Source organism: Zonotrichia leucophrys, chromosome 25 (genome assembly GCF_028769735.1).
Source record: "Zonotrichia leucophrys gambelii isolate GWCS_2022_RI chromosome 25, RI_Zleu_2.0, whole genome shotgun sequence".
Taxonomy (NCBI): Eukaryota; Metazoa; Chordata; class Aves; order Passeriformes; family Passerellidae; genus Zonotrichia; species Zonotrichia leucophrys.
This window is the reverse complement of record NC_088194.1, coordinates 636,518-654,414: the sequence shown is the minus strand read 5'-3', so window position 1 is coordinate 654,414 and position 17,897 is coordinate 636,518. Positions and strand designations below refer to the sequence as shown.

Sequence of the window (17,897 nt, the reverse complement as noted above, 5' to 3'; positions counted from 1 at the left end):
AAGCAGGGCTGCACTCCAGCTGTCAACAACAGCAGTTAGACCCTCAAAGTTGACCCTGCTGTCCCAACACCAGGAGCAGAGCCCAGCTCTGGTGCTCCTGTAGCACTCCCTGCTCCTCCAGGAGTCACCCTCCAGCCCAGCGAGCCAAGCTGAACTGGGCCAGCTCACCTGGGCACACAGATCGTACCTGGTGCCATCACCCAGGATGTTCCCCCTCACTGTGGGGACATTCTCACTGTGGGGACATCCTCAGCATCCCCACACAGGGATGGTGTGGGAATGGAGAGTGGCCACATCTCAGCCACAGCTCCCAGGCACAGCTCTGCTGGCCTGGAGCATCAATCAGCAGCTCAGGGCTGCCCTGCACAGGGTTAAACTGCTCCGTTAGCTTTCCCTCCGTGGGTGGAGCAGCACTTTGTGAGTAATTTTCTCCATTTCTGGCATATCAGATACAGCTCTGGGGCAAATCAATTCATCAAATTTCCTCCTAGCACCAGCACTGCCCTGCCATGGGCCCTGCCACAGTTCCACCCCTCTGCTGGGAGCTGAGCCATGAGACACCTGGAGCCTCTGGGGCCGGGGCAGATGGGGCCAGGCAGCCCCTGGTGACATCTCACGGGGCAAACAGGTGCCCCAGGAGGGAGCTCCTGTCCCTGTCCCGCTGCACTGCGGCTCTCCCACCTCCCAAGTGTGATTAAGGTGTGACCAGACTGTTACACCCAGGCTAATGAGCCCCAATTTTGGGGAGGGATTAATAGCTCCTAAGGCAATCAGCCACCTTGGAGCTCACTTCCAGCCATCCAGGATGCCCCTGTTCACCCCTTCCCATTCCAAGCTCCAGTTCTTCCTGCCCCCCCATCACCCACAGCCCCCCAGCTGGCTCAGGTCCCACAGCTCCTGGAAGCAAAACACTGCGGAGGCTGCTGAGGCTCATCCTTATCAACAGCAGCTGATAAGAGCGCCCTGCTGAGCAGGAAAAGTGAGACCCAGGGGCCGGGCAACGCCTCGCATGGAGCTGCTGGCACAGCAGATGCCAGGCAGCCCCACCAAGCCCCCAAAGCTGCTTCTTGTGGCCCATCTCCAAATAGGGGGAAGCTCCTGGGGGTCGCAGGGGCCTCGTGGCATGGTGTGAGCGCCCTTTGCAGTGCTCAGGTGGGTTCCTTCAAGGAGATGGGGTCAAAGGAGCCACCAGAGGAGCCAGAGGGTGAATTTTGTCCTCAGAGGAGCCAGAGGGTGAATTTTGTCCCTAAGCCAGGCCAGTGTGGATGGGGACACAGGGACACGGAGCTGGGCTGAGTCACCTTTCAGGGGATCACGACTTTGTTGATAATTATGCCAAAGAGCCTCAGTGTGGCATCACAGCAACTCCTTCCCAACAGCGAGACCCCAGCCCAGAGCACGTGGGGACAATCCCCAGGGTAACCACTGGCTCTAGGTGGGACCCCAGCATCCCCCAGCCACCGCGAACCCCACACGAGCCAAGGCTTTGCACAAGAATTAATGAGCAGAGCCAAGCCCAGCGACGTCGGAGGATTCGCCCCCGCTGCGTTTATCCCGGAGCCAGTCGGTCCTTGAGCACCGAGCCGAGCGCAGGGACCGGGACACGTGGACCGGGGTGATTCAGCATCCGGCCACAGCCGTGAGCAGCGGGGCAGGTAAGCGAGGAACAGGTGGGGGAGCGGCCCTGCACCGGGAGAGGGATGCTGGCAGCGGGGCGATGGGGATGGGGCTCGCTGCGTGATCCTGGAGAAACATTTCCCTCTTGTGGACAAACACAAACAGCCTCGGGGCAGGAGCACGCTGCTCTCACAGGGCTCTGGCGACAGCTCCCGGAGGTCCCACGAGCAGCATCGCTGTGGCTCCGTGGCGTGCCAGTGTCCCAGGGTGACACTGTCACTCAGCGGCCACGCCTGGGCTGCGCTCAGCCCACGCAGTATCGCGGCTGTCAGTCCTGACAGCACCCCTGGGCACATCCCACCTGCACGGAACCCCGCCGCCCTGAAATTATGACCTCCCTGCCCTAATCTCCTGCTCTCACACCCTGCCAGCTCCCTCCCTCCTTCCTGGGTGCGCCCACACTCTGCACCCACTCCCGCTCCTGCCCCCGCTTGCTCCAGGCACCCCAGATCTGTGGTGGGTGCTGAGCCCCGGGTGCACCCCCAGTTTCCTCACCACATTGGGGACCCCTCAGATCAGTCCCTATGGGGAACAGCAGGCTCCAGGCAGAGCTGGGCAGCCTCCCTGTCCCAGAAAATCACCAAGAGCAGCTGGGGCTCAGCCTCCCTGTCTTAAAAAAGCCCCAGGAGCAGCTGGCACTGCCCTGACCTCAGCCAGAGCTGCCTGGGACCCTGAGGCCTGGGTGCACCCCCAGTTTCCTCACCACTGTGGGGACCCCTCGGATCAGTCCCCATGGGGAACAGGGAAGCTCCAGGCAGAGCTGGGGCTCAGCCAGAGCTGGCTGGGAGCCTGAGCCCCCCAATGCTGCCATGCTCCTGGAGCTGATTCTGCCTCCAGCCCTGGCCTCAGGACCTTGGTCTGGGGGAGATGTGACTCACAGAGCCCCTGGCCTGACCTCAGGCTGCAGGTGGCTCCGGAGTGGCAGGGAAAGCACAGAAAGCTGAAATTTGCCTGCAATCCCTGCACAGCCCTTCCATCGAGGGTGGGTGTCCAAGTGATTTGTGCCTGCTCCTGATGCAGCACCCAGAGCATTCAGGGTGACTCCCGAGCCACCTGCTAGCTCCTAAAACCTGTCCCCAACAGCAGCAGGAGCACAGCTGGGCTCTGCTCAGCCCCAGCCAGGCAGTGCATGCTCAGAGCTGGGACAGAGTCATGCCTGGAGCATCTCAGCAGGGTCTGAGGTGGGCAGAGGGGCAGGGGCTGGGCAGGGATAGGGGGTGCCCATGACGCTCCAGCCGCTCTGTGCTGCTCGCCAGGCTCCAGCAGGCTCCACGCCGGGGCGGCACCCAGCCACAGTGCCCAGGAGCGGGGGAGGGACCCGGAGCTTTCCCTTCCAGCCGCACACATCAAGGCAGCATCCGTGTTTAATGTCGGAACAGCAGAACACAGCGCTCACAGCCTGTGGGGTCTCCACCCTGAGGGGCACCGTGCCCCCGGCCCTCCTGCACACGCTCAGCGTCCCCGGCCTGGCCCATTCTGGCTCTGTCACAGCCCTGGGGACGCTGCCCCGGCCCGAGCCCGCGGGCAGCTGGGGCTGCACGTCCGGCCCCCGGCGCCTCGGCCCGTCACTGCCGCTGCCACACGTAGGTCTGGATGGAGTTGGCCGGAGCCACGGCTGCCAGGAGGCCCACGGTGTCCGCCAGCCCAAAGGTGATGTCCTGCGGGGACCTGCGGGGTGACAGCAGGGCGGTCACGCCTGCAGCACCTGCACAGGGCCCAGAGGGGTGGGGTCCCATAGAGGGGTGGCAGATGGGGGTCCCACACAGGGGTTGAAGGACAGGGGTCACATATGGGGCTGGCAGGATGAGGGTTCCACACAAGGCTGATGGGACAGGAGTCACACACAGGGGTGGCAGGACAGGGGTCCAACATAGGGGTGGCAGGACGAGGGTCACACACAGGGGTGGGAGGACAGGGGTCCCATACAGGGGTGGCAAGATGGGGGTCCCACACAGGGCTGATGGGACGGGGGTCCCACATGGGGCTGGCAGGATGGGGGTCCCATACAGGGGTGGCAGGATGGGGGTCCCAGACAAGGCTGATGGGACAGGGGTCCCACACAAGGGTGGGAGGACGGGGGTCACAGACAGGGCTGGCAGGACAGGGGTGACACACAGGGGTGACAGGACGAGGGTCACACATGGGGCTGGCAGGATGGGAGTCTCACATACAGGTGGCAGAATGGGGGTAACACACACAGGGCTGGCAGGACAGGGGTCCCACACAAGGGTGGCAGGATGGGGGTCTCACATAGGGGTGGCAGGATGGGGGTCCCACATAAAGCAAGCAGAATGGGGGTCCCACATAGGGCTAATGGGACAGAGGTCCCACATAGGGCAGGCAGGATGGGGGTCCCACACAGGGCAGGCAGGACAGGGATCCCACACAGGGGGGCCATGCTGCATCACCCACCGGTTCAGAACCACCACAACCACAGCCCCATCAGGGCGCAGGAAAGCCGTGTACTCCAGCGCTGTCTTCTTGGACTCTCTGGAGGCGACGAGCCCCACGCGCTGGGAGCCCTCGGGGATGAATTTACTGAAGAGACAAACGAGAAACAACCTCAGGGAGACCCCAGGAGAGCTCCTCTGGAGCCAAATTTGCCTTGCTTCTCTCAGGACAAGGCAGCTTAGCACATGTTGTGGGCTCCAACCCACCTGAAGTGCCCCATGTGGTAGAACATGGGCTGTTTGTAGAAGATGCCTTCACTGCTGTCCACGATGATGGGGCTGTCCACATAGTTCTTGACCCAGTTAGGGCCCCCCTCCAGATCCAGGGCCAGGTTCCAGTCAGTCCAGCCGGCCACAAAGTGGTTCAGATTCTGCAACAGCACAGCTCAGATGCCTGCCCAGCACCACCAACCCTCCCAGGGCCCAGCACACAGGGGCCTCACCGTCAGGATGCTGTGGCTGTACTGGTTCCCCCGCTCCCAGCAGCCCAGAATCACATCCCTCTCCCAGAAATGGGCCCCGATGCACGCCTCCGTGGCCAGGATAAAGTAGTCAGGGAAGAGCTCATGAGTGGGCAGCACTGTGTCCTGTATGGGGCCGATGAAGTCCAGGTACCAGTGGATGCCGATGCCGTGGACGTAGCGAGCTGCCTGCTCGTCCTCCAGGACCTGGCAGGAAAAAGAGTCAATCCCACAGGGCACAGAGGCCCAGCCCGCCACAGGTAGAACATCCAAGCCCCTCACAAGGACAGGGGCTCTTCCCAGGGTCACCACACTCACCACTCTGGCCCAGTGCGGGAGGTGGAGCCGGTTGTCATCCAGGATGATGAGCTGGACGTGGCGGTGGGAGCTGTTGGCCAGTGCTGGGCCCAGGTCCCGAGCAATGAAGTCCCTCTGCTGCTCAGCTGTGAAACCCAGGCACTGGAAGGGGTAGTTGTTGATCAGCCCAGCTGTGGGCTCATTCTCTGCTGTCACTGCCCAGAATGTCACATTGTGCTTGGCATATTCATCCAGGAACCTGGCATGGAGGAAGAGGTGAGTCATGAGGAGTGCTCAGTGCCACCACTGAGAGACCCCCAGGTATCTCCCAGCAGCTCCTCACCGTACAAAGTAGTTGGCCCAGGTCTTGTGGTACTTGTCCCCTGCCTGCCCCTTCAGTGTCCCCTTCCCCACGTAGGACTCGCTGGTCTTCAGCCAGGTGGGGGAGGTCCAGGGGCTGGCGTACAGCGACAGCGGCCGCTTGCTCATGGCCGAGGCTCGGTGAAGGAGGGGGATCTGCAGGAGGAGGTGGAGGGGCCCGCTCAGCTCAGCCCCTGTGACCCTCCATCCCCTCCCTGCTCCCTCCCACCGCTCGCCTTCAGCTTGGTGTCCTCATCCCGCAGGGCAAAATGTGTGAGCTCGTAGTCGTAGGGGACGTCATCGTAGGTGTAGGCATGCAGGGAGAAGTCACAGCTGGCCATGGGGAGCCGGATGAGGTTGTACTCCAGCCCTGCCAGCACAGCGGGACACGAGGTGTCCATCATGTCCACACTCCCTGCCACCATCCCACCTGTGTCCCCCACGTCCTACCCTCCTCAGAGAAGTAGGAGCGCAGCAGGTGATCCTGGGCTCTCTCCGGCAGGGACAAGATGTTGATGGCGGCCGCGTCGGTGATGGAGCCACCAAAACCCTTCACCCTCTGGAAGCGCTGCGTCGTGTCCAGCCTGAGGACAACATCTGCAGGGAGGGGAGCCCAGCATGACGGCGGGTTGCTGCAGGGTCCATCCCATCCCTGCCGTCCGCGGCAGTACCTGGGGCGCAGAGTTTGTGCTGGAATTTCCCCTCGCTCCGCTCCAGCCGCTTGCCAGCCTTGCTGCTCTCGTATTTGACGTAGTAGCCGTGGGCTGGCAGGACCAGGGGGTCCAGCGTGTCACAGTAGGTGGCATTGCAGACGCAGACCATGGCATCACGGCCGAAGTACTTGGGGCTGCAGGGCCGGGCGCCTGGGGGGCACGGAGGATGGGGGGGGCAGCCTCAGGGACGTGTCCCTGCCCCGGGGGTGACACCAGTGCCCCCGTGCTGCACATCCCGGCACCTCCCGAGCACCGAGCACCGCGCCGCCCACGGACCCCCGGACACTCCTCGGGCATCCCCGGCCACGGACTCCAAAGGTATTCCCAGCTCCTCCCGTCCCATTCCGGGCCGCCGCGGCACCCCCATCCCCGGACCCACCGCGTACCCCCGGGTTCCCCTCGCTCACCTGCGGCCCGGTGCACGGCCAGCAGCACCGGCAGCAGCCGCCAGCACAGGGCACCGACCGCCCCCATGGCCCCGCCGCTCCCGGTGCGCTCGGAGCCGGCCCGGCTGCACCGGCTCCGCCGCCGGCCTTGCCTTTAAGGGCGCCCGGGCAGCTCGTCCCGCCCACACCCGGTGCAGGAGCGGCACCGACTCTGGGCGGGCCTGGCCCTGGCCCTTCCCCCGCGAACCGGGAAAACCGCGTGGGAACGGGGTCGCTTCCCCCCGGTCCCTCCCCGAGAAAAGCAGCCAGTCCCGGTCCCGGTTCCGGTTGCGGTCCCGTTCCTGGTTCCGGTCCCGATTTCGGTCCCCGCCGCCTCCCTAGGCCCCGACGGCACCGGTCGCCCCGTCCCGCGGAGCCGCTACCGGGAAACCGGGAGCCGGCACCCCGTGACCGGTCAGCTGACCGCCCGCCCCGCCCCGCTGGGCCCCGCCCGCTCCGTGACACCGGCGCCGTGGGCGGCGGCGACCACCTTTATTCGGTCTCTAGCGAGGGGCAGCGGCCGCGGGACCGGCCCCGCAGCGCGGCCCGGGCGCAGCCGGGCGGGGAGGAACGGGCACGGCCAGCACCGGCACCGGCACCGAACGGGGCGGAGGGCCTGGAGACAGGGGACAGAGCAAGGGACAGGCGTGGCAGTTCCGGGGTACGCTGGCACAGGAGGCCAGGGACCGGGCCAGCACAGGGGACAGGTCAGGGGACAGGCAAGGTTGTCCTGGAGGACAGGCACGGCTGGCACAGGGGACTGAGGATGAAGCCAGCATGGCCAGCCAAAGAACAAGGCAGAAGACAGGCACGGCCAGTGGAGGGGACAGGGGACGGGCATGGCTGGCACAAGGGACCGGGGATCAAGCCAGCATAGCCAGCCAAAGGGACAGCATGGCCAGGGCAGGGGACAGACACGGCCATGCCAGGCTACAGGCACGGCTGGCACAGGGGACAGGGGATGGCCAGTGCGTGCGTCAGGCACAGCCACAACATGGGACAGGGCAGGGGACAGGCGTGGCCATCCCAGGGAATAGGCACAGCTGGCACAAGGGACAGGGCAAGGGACAGGCATGCCCAGAAGAAGGAAGAGGACAAGGAACAGGCATAACCATCCCAGACAGGCAGAGGGGGACAGGCACAGCTGTCCTGGCTCCCCACAGACACCCCAGGGGACCAGCCCCAAACCCCAGCCCTGCTCGGGGAAGGGGCTCAGCCGAACCCCCGGGGCAGCAGGGCAGGGCCCAGCCCCACCAGGGCAGCAGCAGCAATGTCCGAGCAATGTCCAGGGCTGAGCCCAGAGCGGGATTCCCTCCCCAGGGCGGAGGGTCCGTGCCAGGCCGTGCCCTCAGAGCGCGCTCTCCTTGCAGGCCCCGCTGAGGCTCCGCGGGCGGCCGCGCTCCAGGCGGCGCGAGGACAGGAGCCGCCGCAGGGACGACGTGGAGCTCAGGTCCCCGCAGCTCTGCAGGTGGATCCCTTCGTGGGGCCGCTCTGCACCCGGCCAGGCACTCCAGGGAACCTGCAGGGCATGGGGATGGGCTGTAACCTCAGGGATGGCAGCCCTGGCCGTGACACCACTGATCATGGCACCTCTGCCCGTGTCACCCCTGCCCGTGGTACCCCTGGCCATGCCACTCCTGCCTGTGGCACCCCTGCCCATGACACCCCTGCCTGTGGCACTCCGTGCCCCCATGACACCCCTGCCTGTGGCACCCTGCCCGTGTACCCCTGCCTATGGTACCCCTGCCATGGCACCCCCTGCCGTGGCACCCTGCCCTGACACCCCTGCTGTGACCCCTGTCCATGGCACCCCTGCCCATGGCACCCCTGCCCATGGCACCCCTGCCCGTGACACCCCTGCCTGTGGACCCCTGCCTGTGAACCCCTGTCCATGGCACCCCTGCCCGTGGTACCCCTGCCCATGGCACCCCTGCCCATGGTACCCTGCCCATAACATCCCTGCCTGTAACACCGCTGCCCATGGCACCCCTGCCTGTGAACCCCTGCCCATGGCACCTTGTTGTGCGCCATGGTACCCCTGCCGTGACACCTGTCCTGTGGCACCCCTAGCCCTGACACCCCTGCACGTGACACCCCTGCCCGTGGACCCCTGCTCATGGCACCACTGCCTGTGCCACCCCTGTCCATGACACCCCTGCCCATGGCACCAGTGCCTGTGCCACCCCCCTGTGCTCAATCCCCCCCACCCCAGCACGGCCAGGCAGCACACGGGGCAGGAGGACAGAGGTGACAGGGATGGCAGAGGCGTGCATCACGCGCCCACACTGGCATTTGGGACAGGTTGGTTCCCGTCGAGGCCTCCCGGGCTGCGCAAGGACTCCCGTAAAGCTGAGCTGTGGGGATGTCCCAGCAGCTGCCTCCGGGTGCAGTGACTCAGGGGCAAAGCCAAAGCCATTGCAACAGGGATGATTTTCCCACCTGTGGCTCCGGTGGGGATCAAGGAAAAGGAGCTGCCCCCCAGGAAGGGCTGGGCAAGGACGGTGCTGCAGGAAGAACGCTCTGCCTGCAGCCAGGGTGCCCACACAATGGGGGTGCAGCAGGGGAATGAAACAATGGAAGGGCCAGGGTGGAGGTGTTGATGGGAGAGAAAGGAGGGAGAGCGTGGATGGGAAGGAGGAGTTGCCCATCCCTTGTGGCTTCCAGAACCCACCTGTTTGTGCCCGTGGAAGCTGTGCCCAGACACCTCCACGCTGCGCTTGGGTCTCTGCAGGAACCTGGCCACCAGCCCACGGGTGCCCCGGTAGCCCTTGAGGTCCCCCAGGGAGCGGGTGGCCGTCTTGGACAGCTGCTGTGGCACCTTCTTGGAGGGTGGCAGCTTGTTCTTCCCCACGGAGCCAGCCCGGAGCAGCGGCGGGGAGTCACAGTGGGAGCGGTGGAGCAGGCAGGCCTCGGAGCACAGCCCTGTGGGGAGGGTGCTGTCACACAGAGGACACTGCTCTGGCAGTCCTGTCCTTGTCATCAGATCAGGGACACTGCCCTGATGAACCTGTCCCCATTGGTGTCTCCATTGGTGTCCCCAGGACACTGCTCTGGCAGTCCTGTCCTCATCATCAGACCCAGGACACTGCCCTGATGGACCTGTCCCCATTGTCAGACCCAGGACACTGCTGTGGCAGTCCTGTCCTTGTCATCAGACCAGGGACACTGCTCTGACAGTCCTGTCCTCATCATCAGACCCAGGACACTGCCCTGATGAACCTGTCCCCCTTGTCAGACCCAGGACACTGCTCTGATGGATCCATCCCCACCATCAGACCTGGGACACTGCTCTGACAGTCCTGTCCTTGTCAACAGACACAGGACACTCCTCTGACAGTCCTGTCCTCATCATCAGACACAGGACACTGCCCTGATGGACCTGTCCCCACTGTCAGACTCAGGACATTGCTGTGACAGGCACAGGACACTGCCCTGATGGATCCATCCCCACCAGCTGGACACTGTCGGGACAACCTGGCTTCTTGAGACAGGGCCCAGGAACACTGCTCTGATGGACCTGTCCCCACTGTCACACCCCAGGATGCTGCTCCCAGCAAACCTGTCCTCAGAGCCCTGGGGTCCTGCTGTGTCCCATCCCCAGTCAGCAGGAGCAGTCCCACCTCTGGTCCCCACTGTCCCAGCCCCAACAGGGTGAGCTCAGCCCCCAGAGGGCTTCAGACACCTCCCATGCCCCATTTCCCTTCCCAGTACACCCCAGTGCCCTGACCTGTATCAGCGGAGGAGTCGGACACGGTGTCCTCCAGTGCTTTGGTATAAAGTACTTCCCTGAAATCTGCTGGGAGCAGAGAGAGCCCTCAGGCCTGGGCAGGTGTGCACACCCCAGGCAGCAGAACCCTCCAGCACCCCTGCTCCCAGCCCAGCAGACCTCCCCTGCTCCCCTCGTTCCATCCCAGACTGGCTCTAATCCCACCTGGCCGCACAGCCAAACCCTGCGGCACATCCCGGCCGCACCGCACAGACGCTGCCACACTCCCATCCCATCCCGGAGGTCATTGTCACCTACCAGCACGGCCGGCCATGGGGACACCGGGGTCACTGTGCGACCTCAGCAGCGGGCGCGGGGCCATCCCCGGGGCCGGGGACGAAGGGCACGAGGTCTCGCTGTTGCGCCGGGGGCGGCCGGCGGTGGCGGTGTCCGTGTGACGGTCACCTCCGCGTCCCTGCAGCGACGATCCCTTGTCCTTGAGGCGCACCTCGGGGAAGCAGGGCCCGGCACAGCGCACCGGCCCCACCAGCCGGTTGCAGCTGTGGGTCACGGCTCCCCCCACCAGGACGCCGCCGCCGTCGGGGCCGGGCTCGGCGGTGGAGCACGAATAGGAGCGCTCGCCCCGCACTCGGGGCTGGGGCATCTCCTCGAAGGGGCCCTGCAGGGCCAGCGTGGGGCTGCGGGCGTGGTGGCTGCACTGCACGCAGTCCACGCTCAGGCAGTAATCGGCGCGGCTGCGCTGGATGGAGCGGAACAGGACGTAATCCACGGAGCGCATGGAGCCCTGCAGCTCCAGCAGGCACGAGTCCTCCGAGGGGCTGCTGTCCCCGGGGATGTCCATGATCTCCGACATGATCAGGGAGCCGCTGTCCATGGAGACTGCGAGGGGAGAGGATGGGCATGGCTGAGGAGCTGCCAGAGCCGGCCCTGCCATCATCCTGGGGGCAGTGCTCACCTTCCCCGCTGAGCACGATGGAGGGGACACGGTCACAGGTGCAGGCGTGGGAGCCCTCTGTCAGCTGCGAGTCGAACAGGGTGGCCTGTGGGCAGCAGGCACAGGGCTCAGCTGAGCTGGAGCCCATCGTGCCCAGCCTGCCCTCCCCACAGCCCCACAGCCCCACCTGGCTGTCTCCCCGCAGCCCCATCACAGTCTCGTAGGATGGGGGGAAATCGGTTGGGTAGAGGGGCACGGGGCTGTCCATGGAGCCATTGTAGGTGATGCTGTGGAGGCAAAGCAGAAAAGCCACTCTGGGTGGGACAAGCCCAGCCTGGGGGCACACAGACCCCCCTGTTCTCGAAGCCTTGCTCCCTTGGTACCTCTGTGCATCCGTCTCGGAGCTGCAGGTGTACTCAGGGGGGTAGTAGGGGGGAGGTGGCACTGGGGGCACAAACTCCTCGAAGTCCATCATGCTCTGCAGGAAGGTGTCAGGTGGGGACGTGCATTCCAATGTCACAGAGCTCGAGCGCTGTGGGACCAGCTGCAGGGAGAGAAGGGAGAACTGGGACCTCCTGGGCTGAGATCCAGCAAGGGATGTGCATCCTGGGCTTTATTCTGCACCTGGCTGGGTCCAGGTCCTGCCCTGGCACCCCAGGGACCACCCCAGCCTGGGACTCACCACGTGGACGATGTCAAGGGAGAAGATCTGGATGCAGCACACGACAGCAGAGAGCATGCAGATGATGGTGGAGAAGATGGTCAAGCCACAGACACTGAAGAGGAGATCCTGGGGAGCAGTGGGGTGAGCTGCAGAGCCCGCAGAGCCATGGCCGGGGCTGCGGCCGCTTCCCAGGGAGCCCTTGCATCCCCCAGCTCCTCCACCTTGAGCGCCACACGGATGCTCCGGCAGTTGGCGTTGGGGAACATGGTGAGCTGCTCGCTCTGCTGGCTGCAGGAGGCGGGCGGGGGCTCCGAGCGGGCCTGGCAGCAGACACACGTGTCCCTCTCCTGGCGACAAGAAACACTGCGAGGAAGCTCTGGATGCCGTGTAATCTCCCTGAGAGCCACCAGCGCATCCCCACCAGCTCCGCAGAGCCCCCCACAAGCCAGGCATGAGCCCGGGGGTCCCTGCTCAGCCTCACCCTCTCGCAGGCCTCCAGGCTCTTCACCAGCTGCGCGTTCTGGCACGACAGGATGGAGCCGGCGAGGCTCAGCATGACGCCCAGCACCGAGAGCAGCGTGAAGAAGGCGATCTGCAGCGGGAGGAGAGGGGCTGCCGGCGGTGCAGGGAGCCGGCGGAGCACCCGGGGGCACGGGGGGGGATGCTCGGTCTGGGCTGCCCCGCCTGCGGAAGGGTGTCCCCCCAACACCTACCACCAGGGTGAGCGGCCGCTTCCAGGAGACGATGCCGACCAGCCCGGACAGTGCCAGCTGCAGGTGCACAAGGCCCGGGGTGAGCACAGGGAGAAGGCTCTGATAGGCACAGGGGCCAGAGCAGCTCCTGCCCACGGGCAGAGGCCCCTGGTTCCCGCAGGCCTGGAGCCAGCCCGCGAGCAGTGGGGCTGTAGGAGCAGCCCTGGCGCCACGAGATGGGAGAAACTGCTGATTCAGGGCCTGGGGACTGCGGGCTGCTCTGGCTGGGCAGCAAGCAAACCCAGGCCAGCAGCCGTGCTGCAGGGTCACCACGGGGGACCCCGGGTGCTGCCCCCACCCCAATACCCGGCAGCCAGAGCAGAGCCCCCATCACCACCCTGTCCCTGCCCTGTGGTCACCGTGGTGCCCCCACACCCCTCCCTGCGGACCCCAGACTTCCCCCGCACCCCTCGGGGGTCCCCATCCCTCAGAGTCACCCTGGGGGAGCCCTTGGGATTCTCCCACAATGCACCGCGGCAGGCACGGGCAGAGGCTGGGGGAGCACCGGGGCTGCCCTCCCCTGGGACCGGCGGCCGGTTCGGCCCCCGGGGGAGCAGCGCAGCCCCCTCGGCCCCGTACTCACCGAGAAGCCGGCCCAGGACGGGCAGGAGTGCCGGATTTTGGTGGAGGGAGTGATGGTGGCCGCCACCAGGCTGAAGGTGACGATGAGGACGCCCAGCACGGCTTGCACGAGCCCCAGGACGAGCAGGACCTGCAGCCAGGCGCGCTGGAGGCGGAGGTGGGTGAGGCTGCGGGAGCTGCGGCCGGTCAGCGAGCGGTTCGAGTCGCTGGGGGAGGGCATGGCCGCGGCGGGCGGCGGCTCGGGGCCGGCCCCGGAGCCCCGGGGCAGCCGGCGGCACCGCGCCAGGACCGCGGGCAGCGGGAGCAGCCGCTCTGCGGGAACGGGCCGGGCTCCACCTTTCGGCCTTGCCGGAGGATGCTGACGGCGGCTCTTCCCTGCCCCGGGCGGGGGGGCTCGGGCAGCGCCCACGGCCACGCGGAACGGAACCGGCCTAGAACCGCCGGCCGGGCACGGAGCGCGGCCCCGGGACCACCGCCGCCTCCCTGGCCGTCGGTGCAGCGCCGGGCCCCCGCCGGGAGATCATCCCGCCCCGCGGGGACCGAGAGCCGCCGCCCGGGACGCGGCCCCCGGGGCAGCGCCTGCAGGCGGGAGCCGCGCTCCGGACCGGAGCATCCTCCGCTGGCGGCGGTGGGCGCAGAGCCGGCTCCCGGTACCGGTAAGGGAGGGCGGGCGGCTACCGGCGGTCCGTCAGCCCCGCGCCCCGCAGCCCCGGCGCCGCACGGAGAGGCGGGCGGGGACGCCGGAGCGGCGGGAGGCTGCGGCCGAGCATGGCCGGGGAGCGCCCGGGGCCGCAGCTGGAGCGCCGGGAGCGGCGGGGCCGGTCCCACACGGGCCGGCGGGGCTGGGCCGCGCCGGGGCCGCCCCCGCGGGGCACGACGGGAGCTGTAGTCCGCCCACAGCGGCCCCGGGAGCCGCGGCACCGGCAGCGGCCCCGCCGCTCCCCCCCAGCCCCCCGGGAGGCGCACGGAGATGGCGAAGGAAGAGAGTGAACCTTCATTTATTCCTTAAATAAACCGGGAGCGGGCGGGAACAGCACACGGGGAGCAGCGGAGGAGGCGGGGACGCCCGGAGGAGCCCCGGTTCCAGCGGGACCGGGAGGGCACCGGCCCTCACGGCTGAAGGCACAAAGCCTCTCGCCAGCCCCGGAGCATCCGAGAGGAGATGGACTGAAGCAGAATGTGTGAGACCTGTCCTGGGGGCCCCCAGGGACACCAGGGCAGGGGACAGAGGGCAGGTAAGGGGGGCGCGGGGCTGCACACCGGGGCTGGCTCAGCCCCCGAAGGCCTTGGCTGGAGGGTGCTGAGGGCAGCAAGGGGGTCACAGTCCTCGAAGCAGGTGGGGAGGGGGCTGCAGGAGCTGTTCAGCCCTCCCTGGAGGCAAAGGGGAGCCATGTAAACGCCGGGGCTGCTCCTCGGCACCCAGCCTGGCTTTGGGCTCCACACGGGCTAAAGGCAGGATCCCCACAAGCAGCAGCTGCCCGAGCTCTGCCTGTCCCTGCCCTGCTCTCCTCATCCCTGGGCCTGAAGAGAGGGAGAGGATGGGGAAAGGGACGGGACAAAAGGATGAGACAGCCTGGGGAAAGCACCAGCCCCATCCTCATCCCACTGGAGCAAGCCCCAGGAGGAAGAGGGGGATGACGTTCTTGGCAGAGCATGGGGGTCCCCTGGGCACACGGGGGTGGCAGGGGACCCTCCCACACCCTAAAGGAGCACAAGTGTCATCACCAGGTGGGGAAACAGGAGAGCACAAGGAAGGCAAGTGACCGTTCCAGTCCCTGGAAGCAGCATTGCAGCCATCTGGGGAGGCTCCTGCCCCCAGCAGCTGGTGCTGGAAGGGAGGACGACGGCTCAGGGCTCCCCACCCTGCTCCCCCCAATCTGCTGAGGGGAGGGGACCAGCACAAACCACAACAGCCTCTGTCCGTGAGGAAAAAGGGGGTTAAGAGCAGCAGACGATTCAGGCACCAGCACTTCCAAGCTGGGATGAGGCAGCCTCTGAGAGCCGATGGGGGATCCAGTGAAAGTGCGACTCGGGTTTCCTCTTCCTCTTGGCCTTCCTCTTCCTCGGGAGGAGCCCCGGGGTGCCGGGAGGGGCAGGGCCCGCAGGCTACGGGGCACGGAAGGCGTTGGTGGCCGCGCCCGCGGCGGCGTTGGCCGCGGCCGTGCGCACGGCCTGGTTGGAGAAAACGCCGGCGGCAAACTCCTCCTGCGCCTTCTGGAAGCTGGCACCCGTGCGGCGGTACAGGGAGTGGATCTGGGGGCAGCAGGGAATGGGGTCAGGGCTGGAGGCCCAGGGAAACAGAGCTGTGATGGCCCAAACCTCCCCACAGGGATGGCTCAGGCTGCAGGTCCCAGTTTAACAGAGCTGTGGTGGCCCAAAGCTCCCCAAAAGGATGGTTTGAACTGCAGGTCCTGAGTAAACAAAGTTGTGATGGACCAAACCTCCCCCAAAAGGGATGAGGGATGGCTCAGGCTGCAGGCTCCAGTTTAACAGAGCTGTGATGGCCCAAAGCTCCCCAAAAGGATGGCTCTGGCTGCAGGTCCTAGGGAAACAGAGCTGTGATGGCCCAAACAGCCCCCAAAAGGGATGAGGGATGGCTCAGGCTGCAGGTCCCAGTTTAACAGAGCTGTGATGACTCAAACCTCCCCAAAAGGATGGTTTGAACTGGAGGTCCTGAGTAAACAAAGTTGTGATGGACCAAACCTCCCCCAAAAGGGATAAGAGATGGCTCAGGCTGCAGGCTCCAGTTTAACAGAGCTGTGACGGCCTAAACTTCCCCCAAAAGGGATGAGGGATGGCTCAGGCTGCAGGTCCCAGTTTAACAGAGCTGTGATGGACCAAACCTCCCCCAAAAGGGATGAGGGATGGCTCTGGCTACAGACCCCCAGAAAACAGAGCTGTGACGGCCCAAACCTCCCCAAAGGGATGGCTCAGGCTACAGGCCCCAGATAAACAGAGCTGTGATGACCCAAACTTCCCCAAAGGGATGGCTCTGGCTGCAGGTCCTGAGTACACAGAGTTGTGATGGCCCAAACTCCCCCCAAAAAGGGATGAGGGATGGCTCAGGCTGCAGGCTTTGATCCCAACCCACCTTTTTCAGCATGATGATCCCCAGCACAGCCACAGCCGTGAAGGACAAGGACACCAGGATCATCATCACGGCCACGGCCTTGTTAGTCCGCAGTGCTATCAGGCTCAGGATCCAGCCACTGCAAAACAAGAGGCTGTGGCCCCCAGGTTCCCTCCTCCCCACCCACCTCTCACCTCTGCAGGGTCAGCACACGGCCCACCTGAATCCCCAGTTTGGGATGCCGATGGCCTGCAGCACATACATCACGTTCTGGGCAAAGAAGACGAAGAAGAAGACAAAGAAGTTGAAGGAACTGTCGCTCCTGGGAGGAAGAAACGAGTAAGGTGAGGAAGCTCCCAAACCTTCCTTAAAGCAGGAGAACAGGGAGCTCGGGGTGGAAGAGCCCATCCTGCAGGTGCCCAGGGCTCGGGACACACCTGAAGGCTTTGTACATGGGCCGGTACCAGCAGACAAAGGAACAGGGCGTGTAGAGCAGAGCCCAGAGGATGGAGAGGCCAAACCCAGAGCCGGACGTGGGATCCACGCAGAACCAGGCGAGCGAGGACAGGAAGTTCATGAACAGAGCAATGGTGCTGGCTGAGAGACAGAACAGACTCAGGAGCCCATCCAGGCTCCCCCAACCCCACAACCACCTGTTCATCCCAATTCCCCAGAGCAGCAGCACCCAAATTCATCCTTCCACCTGCTGCCAGGCTCTGCTGGAGACTCACCCATCCAGAGGTAGTACATGGTTGTCACTGTCTTCTGGAAGTCAGCCGGGATCTCCACGGGGATGTCCTGGTAGAAGCACGGCTTCACCGGGCAGAAGGACGGCAGCGGGGGCCAGTTGTTGAGCCTCGCTGCGGAGGGAAGGGGGTGAGGAGGAGCCAGGAGGGCTCCAGGGGGGTCCCAGCCCTGCCCAGCCCCGCCACTCACTCTGGGCACCGCCGAGGGCCGCGTTCTGCAGCTCCCGCTCCCGCCGGTCCAGCTCCTCCGCTTTCCGGTTGAGCTCCTCCTGCCGCTTCAGCAGCTCCGCCGTGGCGGCGGCGGCCGAGGCCTGCGGAGAGGGGGGACACAACCCTTGGGCTCCGGCCCGTGCCCGTGTCCCGGCCCGGCGGCGCCTCCCCCCGTACCTGCGAGCCGTAGGAGCCGTAGTTGCGGGGCTCGGTAGGACTCGCCTTCCGCGGGGGCTGCGCGGCCGCCGGTACCGGAGGCGGCGGCGCTACCGACGGGGTCTGGAAGGGCGGCGGTGGCTGCAGGGGAAGAGGAGAGGGGTGAGACCGCGCCGGTAGCGGGGAGGGCGCCGGTGCCGGGAAGAAGATCCGGTACCGGGGCAGGCCCCGGTGCCCGGGCAGGCCCCGCCGCTCACCGCGTCGCTCTCGAAGGGGTTGTAGCCATCCAGCACAGCGCCGGGCCGGGCCTGCAGCGCCGCGGGGTCCTGGAAGGGGTTGTCCGGGAGCACCGCGGGGCCGCCGCGCTGGGCCATGGCCAGACCGGGACCGGGAGCGCGCTGGACCCGCGGGACCGGCGTCGCCGCCGCCGCCAGGCCCCGCCCCTGCCCGCCGCTGATTGGTCCCGCTGCACCGTGACGTCATCGGGGAGACCCCCGCCGCAGGGGGCCGCTGCGCACGCGCCGGAGCCGCGCCTGGCGGGGCGCGCGCGTGACGCAGCCACGTGTCCCGGGGGTCACGTGCGGCGCGCCCGTCCCCACCCCAACCCCGGGGCCGCCCTTCCTTCGGGTACCCCCGAGACGGGCGGCCGGGACGGGACCCCGTCACCCCCCAG

The 17,897-nt window shown here is 66.2% G+C and overlaps 3 protein-coding genes across 4 annotated transcripts; all 3 read right to left on the bottom strand.

The window, feature by feature from the left end:
• Positions 1–3,023: 3,023 nt before the first annotated feature.
• On the bottom strand, positions 3,024–6,749 carry GBA1 (glucosylceramidase beta 1). Its single transcript, XM_064732558.1, has 10 exons — positions 6,366–6,749; positions 5,917–6,108; positions 5,696–5,842; positions 5,482–5,615; positions 5,229–5,401; positions 4,907–5,144; positions 4,571–4,795; positions 4,335–4,498; positions 4,090–4,215; positions 3,024–3,345 (listed from the first exon to the last, which is right to left on the bottom strand). Exons 1-10 carry the CDS (start codon positions 6,430–6,432, stop codon positions 3,243–3,245), a joined length of 1,569 nt encoding a protein of 522 aa, XP_064588628.1. The 5' UTR covers positions 6,433–6,749; the 3' UTR covers positions 3,024–3,242.
• A 104-nt stretch (positions 6,750–6,853) lies between these two features.
• ENTREP3 (endosomal transmembrane epsin interactor 3) lies at positions 6,854–13,847 on the bottom strand. 2 transcript variants are annotated; one of them, XM_064732556.1, is made up of 12 exons: positions 13,044–13,847; positions 12,422–12,478; positions 12,190–12,300; positions 11,930–12,055; positions 11,727–11,834; positions 11,428–11,588; positions 11,232–11,331; positions 11,066–11,150; positions 10,408–10,989; positions 10,111–10,179; positions 9,055–9,305; positions 6,854–7,902 (listed from the first exon to the last, which is right to left on the bottom strand). In XM_064732556.1, the coding sequence occupies exons 1-12, from the start codon at positions 13,260–13,262 to the stop codon at positions 7,732–7,734; spliced, it is 2,040 nt and encodes a 679-aa protein (XP_064588626.1). In that variant the 5' UTR covers positions 13,263–13,847; the 3' UTR covers positions 6,854–7,731. The 2 variants fall into 2 exon arrangements, with proteins under 2 accessions (XP_064588626.1, XP_064588627.1); XM_064732557.1 differs by having other exon boundaries at positions 10,111–10,176.
• A 177-nt stretch (positions 13,848–14,024) lies between these two features.
• Positions 14,025–17,693, bottom strand: SCAMP3 (secretory carrier membrane protein 3). The gene is made up of 8 exons (XM_064732563.1): positions 17,482–17,693; positions 17,246–17,365; positions 17,049–17,169; positions 16,844–16,972; positions 16,550–16,709; positions 16,333–16,434; positions 16,134–16,251; positions 14,025–15,295 (listed from the first exon to the last, which is right to left on the bottom strand). The coding sequence occupies exons 1-8, from the start codon at positions 17,596–17,598 to the stop codon at positions 15,149–15,151; spliced, it is 1,014 nt and encodes a 337-aa protein (XP_064588633.1). The 5' UTR covers positions 17,599–17,693; the 3' UTR covers positions 14,025–15,148.
• Positions 17,694–17,897: the final 204 nt, after the last annotated feature.

Excerpts from the sequence above, each read along its gene's own strand:
- SCAMP3 (XM_064732563.1), bottom strand. The coding sequence starts at position 17,598 with ATGGCCCAGCGCGGCGGCCCCGCGGTGCTCCCGGACAACCCCTTCCAG. Across the intron at positions 17,366-17,481 it reads ACCCCTTCGAGAGCGACGCG|CCACCGCCGCCCTTCCAGAC; the intron begins GTGAGCGGCGGG and ends CTTCCCCTGCAG. Across the intron at positions 15,296-16,133 it reads GGATCATCATGCTGAAAAAG|ATCCACTCCCTGTACCGCCG; the intron begins GTGGGTTGGGAT and ends TGCTGCCCCCAG.
- GBA1 (XM_064732558.1), bottom strand. The coding sequence starts at position 6,432 with ATGGGGGCGGTCGGTGCCCTGTGCTGGCGGCTGCTGCCGGTGCTGCTG. Across the intron at positions 5,616-5,695 it reads CTCCTACTTCTCTGAGGAGG|GGCTGGAGTACAACCTCATC; the intron begins GTAGGACGTGGG and ends CTGTGCTGGCAG. Across the intron at positions 3,346-4,089 it reads GTTGTGGTGGTTCTGAACCG|GTCCCCGCAGGACATCACCT; the intron begins GTGGGTGATGCA and ends GTCACCCCGCAG.
- ENTREP3 (XM_064732556.1), bottom strand. The coding sequence starts at position 13,262 with ATGCCCTCCCCCAGCGACTCGAACCGCTCGCTGACCGGCCGCAGCTCC. Across the intron at positions 12,301-12,421 it reads AGCGGCCGCTCACCCTGGTG|ATCGCCTTCTTCACGCTGCT; the intron begins GTAGGTGTTGGG and ends CTCCCGCTGCAG. Across the intron at positions 11,589-11,726 it reads CCCTTGACATCGTCCACGTG|CTGGTCCCACAGCGCTCGAG; the intron begins GTGAGTCCCAGG and ends CTCTCCCTGCAG.